This window comes from Fukomys damarensis, unplaced genomic scaffold, assembly GCF_012274545.1.
Source record: "Fukomys damarensis isolate Sample0158 unplaced genomic scaffold, DMR_v1.0_HiC HiC_scaffold_22, whole genome shotgun sequence".
NCBI lineage: Eukaryota > Metazoa > Chordata > Mammalia > Rodentia > Bathyergidae > Fukomys > Fukomys damarensis.
In genome coordinates, this window is record NW_022900934.1 from 6,555,818 (window position 1) to 6,564,529 (window position 8,712).

Here is an 8,712-nt window from a genome sequence, read left to right on the forward strand (position 1 = left end):
CATGGGCCCTAGGCGCCGGGCGCTGTCCGCGGTGCCCGCCGTCTTGCTGCTCCTCGCGTTACCCGGGCTGCCCGCCTGGGCGCAGAACGACACCGAGCCCATCGTGCTGGAGGGCAAGTGTCTGGTGGTGTGCGACTCGAACCCGGCCACGGACTCCAAGGGCTCCTCGTCCTCCCCTCTGGGGATATCGGTCCGGGCGGCCAACTCCAAGGTGGCCTTTTCGGCAGTGAGGAGCACCAACCACGAGCCATCGGAGATGAGCAACAAGACGCGGATCATTTACTTCGATCAGGTCAGTTCCAGAGGGGTGCAGGTTAGCGAAGGGCGCTCAGATCGGGGCTCATTGGGGTGCGGGGGATCATTTAGGCACAGGGCTCCCCAGATTCGAGTCTGAAACTTCTGACGCCCGCTCCCCCACCCCGGGATCCTTCGCTTGTGGCCTCTAACCAAGGCTCCGGCGCAGTGGTAGGGAGGATGGGAGCGCGGAGCCGGCAGCAGGAGCTCAGGACAAGTTGAGTAGCAACAGGTCCTCGGAAACTGAAGAGGATCTGGCCTGGACACCGCGATCGCTCGCCTGAGCTTGGGCCCCTGGCTCAGCGTCCTCCCTCGCAGGCGCAGGAAAATTTATTGGATTTGTTTCTCCAGGTGGAGAAGCTTCTTGCCAGAGAGCTCCAGGCTCGGTGGAGAGAGCGGGCAGGTGGCCTCAAGAGGACGGTGTGTGTGTGTGTGTGATATTTTACTTCCCGGTTCCCAGGCCAGGGTCCCCAAACACCTTCCCTGTGGGGTTGCTGCTTCCCGGAGTAAGCAGAAAGCCGGTCTCCAATACTCAGATAAAAGTTGCTTGCCAAGGGAGGAAAAGGAACTGGGCGACTGCGCTGAGCTCTAGAAGGAGAGCTCGGGAGGGAGCTGGTTTTTCAGAGAATTGCTCCTTGCTAGAAAGACAGACTCCGGGAAGGGAGGGAAGTGGGGGGGGTGGAGGCAGCCTGATGAAAGCTGCGGCTTCTGTTTATCGAAGCTGAGCTCTGCGGTTTTGGCGTGATGAGAAACCCCAGGACATCAGCTTAGCTGAGGAAATCTTTCTGGGGAAGACAGCTGACTTTAGAGTTTGAATTCCAAGCCTAGCTGAACCCAGAGTCTTTCAAATTCCTCAGTCACAGCGCACAGTTAGTTGTTCAGGAGGAACTTAGCGCAGGGGCCCAGGTCCAGCGGTGCCGCTGGATGGAGCAGAGGAGCAGTGAGGTGACGCTTGTGTTCCTTTCTCAGTTTTCCGAAGTGAGGTGCTCTGCAGCCATAATTTTAAACAGACCGAGTAGCCCCTTTGAGATGTTGGTACAGTATTTTCCAATGATGGAAATCAAGTCTAGCACCGCCCCCGGTTGTGCATTAATTACATGTTGGGATACTGTGGGCATTGCACCGGCATCTGTATGGGGCGTTCTTTTCAGTGACCTTCCTGTCAATTAGAAGAGGAGAAGGGTGTGTTCTGCTGTTCTGGAGAGATGCATCTTCAGAGATAACCAGATGCTTTTAGTTGTACATCTTGGTGCACCTGGATGTTCCAGTTACAATGTAGAGTCAACATCCAGCTTTACGTGTAGCCAACGGCATCAGCCATTTCCACTATTGCTAATGAATTACGCCACTTGTATCCGAGTCAGAAGCCCCTGCTGAACACCTGGAATTATTTTAAATGTGTTGGGAAGAAAAGTCCTCTGTAAACCCTCTGTTGGGGATTGTTGCTCAGCTGGTGTCTTGTTTTTGAAAGACTGTTCATCATTGGGTCAGAGAAAAGAAATTTGATGCCTACTGGGAAGACGGTGGAATCTCCATAAAACCACACACATGCATGTATTTTAAGGCAAATATGAAGTCTGGTACACCTACCTGGTAGTGCATAGTGGTCAGAGGTAATACTTTTAGGGAATTATGCAAGAGGCATAAAGATGTATTAAGTTTGACAAGAAGCCGATGTTTAAAACAGATAGTGGCAGATTGACACTGATATAAAGGAAAATTATCTTTATAGGGACATCTGATTTGTTTAATGCTACTTACAGATTTATTTCTTGGACAGACATGAAAAAATCTCTTGTTATTTTTCTGCTCCCCTTCTCTCTTTCTTTTTCTTAGGGAGGGGCTTATCTATGTGACTTTGCAAATTTAGCTTAAGAGGTTACTTATTTCAGAGTTAATTTCATAACCAGAAGAAATAACATGAACATTTTGGAATACAAAGCATATAGTTTCTTGGAAACAACACCTAATTTTGATCCTTGAACTTTAAATACACAGCAGGTGATTGAAAGAGGGTAATGTGTAATCCTGAGAGGGACACCAAAAGGCCGCCTGTTTCACTCTCTTCATGCTTCACTTTTTGGCAGCCTGCAAGGGCTGACTCATAGCCAAAGTATTATAATTAGGCTTAGAAGGCACAGACATACAAAAAAAAAGTGGTCCTGGATCTTAGGAGAGCACTGGCAGAATCCCCGAGAAGGGCAAGGCACTCATGTGACTCTGTGGCACGGATCATGTGGCACGGTGGAGGGGCAGCCAGTGTGTGGAGGGGCACACAGTGTGTGGAGGGGCACACAGGGTTGTGATGTGTCCAGGGATGACTACGGAGATCTGCTGACACCCATTGGCTGGCTTGGCGACGTCACTGCGGGACATTCTCACGGCCCGTGGGCAGTGGGGATGTTAACTCATGGCAGGTGCCTTTGTCTGATTCACAAAGTAAAGCTAATATTATAAGCCTTCACGTGTTACCTAGGTATTTCCAGCGTCATCCGCCTTGCTGGAAATTAAGGCATGAATACAGAGCAGTTATTTTATTTTTTCCTACACCACTTAAAAGATGGAAGAATCTTGCAATAAACAAGTCCATTTTCCAAGTCATTTAAGAGCAAAGAAATGGAATGAGTTGTTTTATTTTCTGTGGTTTCTGAAGTTAGTTGTTGAGGAAGGAAGGAAGGAAGGGAAGAAAGGAAATATTTTACTTACAGAAGAAAACACTGTAATAATTTATTGTTATTTATTGTTTTTATTTGTAGATCCTAGTTAATGTGGGTAATTTCTTCACATTAGAGTCTGTCTTTGTAGCACCACGGAAAGGAATCTACAGTTTCAGTTTTCATGTAATTAAAGTCTACCAGAGCCAAACAATCCAGGTATGTGTTTTGACCCATTGTCTCTGCTCCCAAGCAACTGTATTTATGTTTAGTGGGTTATATATTTAAGTGTTTATTCAGAATGCATTTTCATTGTGAAAATAAATAGCCATCTTTGTAGTTTATGTTTTAAAACGCTTAATTCCCAGTTTTCTTCTCTATAACATCCATTAACGTGTGATTAAAAAGCATGTAGGAAAACAAACAATTGAATTCACGGCATTAATAATGATCAAACATTTAAAACGCATGATTTGGTAGAAATTCGGGGGCACAAATCTCTTCCCACAATCTTGTTTTCATCTAAGGCATGTTACAACAATTACTTGTACTTTGAAGGGGGAAAACCCATAAAATGAGCAGAGTTTCCAAGTACATATTAAAACAAATTTACTATCATTTAAAGCTATGAAATACATTTAGCTATCAACATAAAATATGAAGGAACAACTCTTCACCATGTGCTTGTTGAAAAGGATGTGCCGTGCTTATGTTTCAGTTTGTCCCCGACTCCTTGGTGGTTGGCGAGTTCTCAGCAGTTGCAGTTATATATTCAGTAACACATCGTGTTTTGCACCTTCTAACATAATGAGCTTGACCTCCGACTAAAAGGCAACAACTGAGCAGTTTTCTATACCACTCAAATATACTAACACTGAACCATGGTCATGTGTGTCTGTGGAATTCTAGGGTGGGATTTTATCTCATGCTCAGTATTTATATCCTGTTCAGCTGCACGATAGATTACCTCCTCTTCCACCAGTTTAACACATCCTAGTGAGTGGATAAATTGACTGGTCTCAGATTTAGCCCATTTAGTGCTACGTTTAACCGAAAGGGAGTGAATATTTAGTAAACAAATTGGCTTCCAGGCAGAAACTTTCTCCAAACTCCTATATTTGCAACTACATGTTTGCCAGTGTAATGGGAATTATAGTATAGAAAAAAGGGTAACAGAAATTCAAGTTGATCCTTTGCTAATTTTCCATCCTTAAGATCTCCAGTGGCAGTGGTGAATACTTTTAATGTGTATTTCTTTTCAGAGAAAGCAGAGAAAAATGAGCACACACACACACACACACACACGTTTATGCACGTTCATTTCAAACATTTTTCCTCCCTATGCCGGTTACGGCTGCACAGACTCCTGAAAGCATTGGCAGAGTCTGGTTGTATTAGTTACCAGGTCAGTGAGTGCTGGGAGGCCCACTTCATCACCAGAAGGTCACTGTTGAGTAGAAGAGATAAATACATAGCAAGCTTTATTTATATGCTAAAGGGAAGCTAATTTTCACATGACTAGGTTGCTCTATTGATGCTCACTTTTTGGTAGGAATTTAAGAAAATTTCTACAGGAGAAACTAAAAAAAAAAAAAATCAACTCAGTAGACAGTGTCTTAAGTCTGACCCCACGGTTGGCTACTTTAAAAGGAAAGAGTTTTTTTTTTCTGGACATCAGATATTTTCCCAGATACACTATCTTATACATTATTTATGACGCCCAGTATGGGGTTGAATGTTAAAGGGAGCTTTTCCATGATTTTTATTTTTATTTTTATTGTTCTAGGTTAACTTGATGCTAAATGGAAAACCAGTGATATCTGCATTTGCCGGGGACAAAGATGTTACACGTGAAGCTGCTACCAATGGGGTCCTGCTTTACCTGGACAAAGAGGATAAGGTTTACCTAAAACTTGAGAAAGGTAACTTGGTTGGAGGCTGGCAGTATTCCACATTCTCCGGCTTTCTGGTGTTCCCCCTATAGAATGTGATTTCTCCATGGTGTTTATCCAGGTGAGGGGCAGCCGACCCCCGAGTTACTGGAAGATCAGTCATATTTTCATCATTGGATTGATGTCTCTTATTCGTTTCTCATGGGCGAATGTGGATTCTCTTTAAGGATTCTAGACCTGTCTGAACCCACACAAAGTTTCACCGATCATTTTCGCGTGTATGCATTTCGGTATATTTGGATTGGGACTCACAGCAGATAATACCTATCTGTGCTTAAACCTAACAGTCAAAAGTGGTCTCCAGGTGTGTTCTGACTTTAATTTCTTGGGATTACTGAATTCATTGCAGATGTGGGATTTTATTTATTTATCTTCCGAAAGACTGGCAGCCGGGTCTGAGAATCAGAAAACTAAAGTTCTGACTTCAGTCAGTGTGTGATACTGCCAAAGAACCGTGTGCTGTGTCGATATATTGGCTACGCTTGTTTTTATTGCTTTGGAATTCGTTTGTTTTGTTCTCTTCAGGCAACTGGGAATTACTTCTCAGTGGCTGGCACTGTGTATTCGCTAGAAATAAGGTAATGAATGGCTTGTCTGAAAATTTACCTTGACTATGAGGTTGCCAACATGATTTCCCTAAAATAAGAAAGAGAAAGAAGAATACTCCATAGTTGTATTTTAATTATCTATGTGAAAGAGTCATATTTTCCAAATTATATTTTCTAATAGGATGAGTAGATCATACATCTGACAAGGAAAAAGTTGCTTACTTGAATTCTAAGTGTTCGATCCCCAAACCTTGACAAAACATCTCTCCCCTGTGGAAAATCTTGTAGTTTATTGCTCATCTTTAATTAACATGATTGATAATGACCGCTTTATTAAAAGCCTAAGAGATTTTTTTCCCCCTTAGACATGACTAGTTTATTAACTGGAAATGGGATACCCTTGATTTTAATTATACCTATTTTTCAAGCCTTCTGTTGTGTTTGGAGCATCATCTGGTTTTGCCTTAACTCCTCCAATTGTATATATTTATCTGTTCAACTAATATTAAATCCAGATATCCCATACCTAAATTTAGTGCAATATCTTATTTTGTCTTTTGTATAGGTCATACAAATTCATAAAGTTATTTATGTCTCTGTTATAGAATAAAGATTAATATATGTTAGTTGAATTGTTTTGTCTTTTCAGTTTTGGAAGAATGTGTTCTCTCCATAGCTTATCTTCCTTCCCTCTCTTCCTGTCTCTCCCTTCCTTGTTTTCCTTCCCTCCTTCTCTTCCTGCCCCTCTCCCTTCCCTCCTTCCTTCCTCTTATTTTCTGCAGTTTAAGAAAATCTTTTTGAAATTCCAGGTAATGTCCTTTAAACTGGTATAGGAAATCTTTACAGGGTTTAATCTGTCCAAATCCAGGAGTTGCAAGCTTGACAAAAGAGAATCAATGAACTTATTAAACCCTTCTTTCAGAAGGACTGACTGTAAGAAGGTTAGGTTTAGAAAGATCCCCTAAAATATCATGAGAGTGCTTAATGTGTGAATGAATGGTCCTGAGTATAAATACTGATATTTTACAACTGAAGACCTGGGGAGAGGCTCTGTCCTGTTCTTCTCACTGAGATGCAGAAGACCATAGGCTTCTTTTAAGGAGGAGCTGTTCTTACATGTGTGTTGCCTGGGAATTTCAGCTCTATTTTGTGGTCTGTAGTCAGTTAAAACAACTGGGGGCAGGGCAGAGGCCCTTTTTTAGCTGGAAATGGGAGCAAGGAAAATGTTATAGGGGCACTCACTCATGATTTCCAGTATGGTTGTGATTAATCTCCAAGTCAAAATACTCACTCATCTCCTCTTTCCTCAGCAAGCATTATCTGGAGATGTTGGCAACAGATCCTTGATGCAGGTCACCTCCAGCTGGCTTTCAATCAATGATATTGAATTTATAAGATAGACAAAAAAAAAAAAAAAAAAAAAAAAAAACAAACCCAGGATTGCACAATAAAAGAGATGTTCCTTTAAGAAAGTAGACTTCTCGATAAATTTATGTGCTTTTCTGTCTGTACATCTCTCCAGGGTGAATCATACTCTAACCTACTGCTTGTCATTGACTTGACAAAGTGGAGCAAGAGTATTGGAATTGCCAGTTGACCCTTATGATGGGCCAGAGAAAAATGATTATCAAAAGAGACCCATGTAGAAATGCCTTTCATAAGCATGCTGTGACAGTCTTCAGGGGCTTTCCTTTATTTTTCTTGATTCTTCTGAACATAAAGGAATATTGGCCAAGAACTTGACTCTGATCCATAACCTCTAGTGTACACGTTTTGGAATACAACATCTGCTTGAAAGTTTCAAAAAGAAGTCTGTTTAAAAACAGTGTAGAGGGGAGGTAAGAGAGCCTTCTGGGAAGTAAGAGCTACTTCCTGAAGCACACTGGCCGGAAAGACAAGGGTGACACGAGCGAGGAAGGGCAGCAGGACAGAGTGGTATGGTCAGAGTTTGCATTTTGGGTGGGTGTTGGTTAGAGTCTAGTCACCTGTATTTGCCATTCTGTAAACTTGGGCAGGTTCTGTCACCACTCCGACCTTTAATCGTTTTATTTCTAGACAAGCAAAATTTAGTTGTGAGGATTAAATAAAGCACGGAGGTGCCTAGAGCACAGTAGGTGTTCAACCAAGATCCCTACTGTGATTACTAAAACTCAAAGCCCTAACATACAAAGCAGCAAGTAGGACTGTGAGACGAGAGGAGATTCAGATCTGCAGGAAGGAAATTGGGTTGGAGTGGGACAGGGTGAAGAGCAGGAGGCTGTGGTGTTTTTTTTTTTTTTTTCCTGAAATGGAGTCAGAAGCTCCCTGTGTGTCCTGTGACCTGAAAACTGTTTTCAGAAATTGCTAGGTCCACAAAAATGCTAATCGAACATAGAATTTGCATTGGCCCTGTCTGCATTCATCAGTGCCAGCGCCCCATCCTAGATGATTCCTATCTCCTTCCTTTGAGAACTGCTCCTTGATCTATTGATCTGCAAATGCTAGCAGCTGTCTGCAGCGGGCAGTTTCCTCCAGACAGGAACTCAGGTAAACACAACAAGGGAAGGAAAGAGAGCAGGATGTGTACAGAGTCCCACAGGTCCTCATTGCTTTTGTTCTCTGTGATCCCAGTTTCCATTAGATGTCATCATCTAATTACAGTTTTTAGAAGTCTTTTAAAAACTATTTTTGGAGTTCAGTTTGTGTTCCCCCTTTTCTTTTAGTTTCTAGCAACCTGGGTACCTTTAGCTTCTCCCTTTTAGCAAGTTATTGCTTCGAATTTTGAAATATATATCTTCAGCAGACATCAGCTAAATGATGCGCTGAGTCTATGAGTGGTGACTTCTCCCTCTTCCAGATCTCTCTAAATACCAAACAAAGCCAGAATCTTCACAAGGAGCAACATCTGTCTAAAGGTTTGGCCCACCCTGCCTTCCTACCTAGGGCACTAGGCTTTGTAATCTACCTTGACTATAGGAACCCACTGTCCCCACTGGGTGTGAGAATAGAGCAAAGTGACAGCTGTCCACATTCTGGGCCTTGGAGCTAGCAATTTAAACTCTTAGGCTAAATAAATTTCTTAGGTAGCGAGGGGTAGGGGCTTTAAGAAGTTGCCTTCTAAATATGTTGGTTACTCTCTCTTCTCTAATATAGGCCTGGCCTTTCACATGGATTTCAGGTATCTTAGAACCAAAATGATCATTTTGCTCTTTGGGCCTCTGACCTTTCAGATAGAATAATAACTTCTTTATGACTTTGACCCTGAAGTTTCATTCTCAAATATAT

The 8,712-nt window shown here is 42.5% G+C and overlaps 1 protein-coding gene across 7 annotated transcripts in view; it reads left to right on the forward strand.

Annotated features, from left to right (window-relative positions):
* The window catches only part of Cbln4 (cerebellin 4 precursor), a 153,323-nt gene extending 147,222 nt beyond the window's left edge, over window positions 1–6,101 (forward strand). For 6 of the 7 annotated variants that reach the window (XM_010628826.3, XM_010628822.3, XM_010628823.3 and 3 more), the window contains 3 exons: window positions 3,051–3,167; window positions 4,735–4,870; window positions 4,962–6,101. In XM_010628826.3, the coding sequence (XP_010627128.1) occupies window positions 3,051–3,167; window positions 4,735–4,870; window positions 4,962–5,161 (453 nt within the window). In that variant the 3' untranslated portion in view covers window positions 5,162–6,101. Of the gene's footprint in view, window position 1; window positions 293–3,050; window positions 3,168–4,734 lie in introns of those variants that run through there. The other variant, XM_010628821.2, reaches the window with a different exon arrangement.
* Window positions 6,102–8,712: the final 2,611 nt, after the last annotated feature.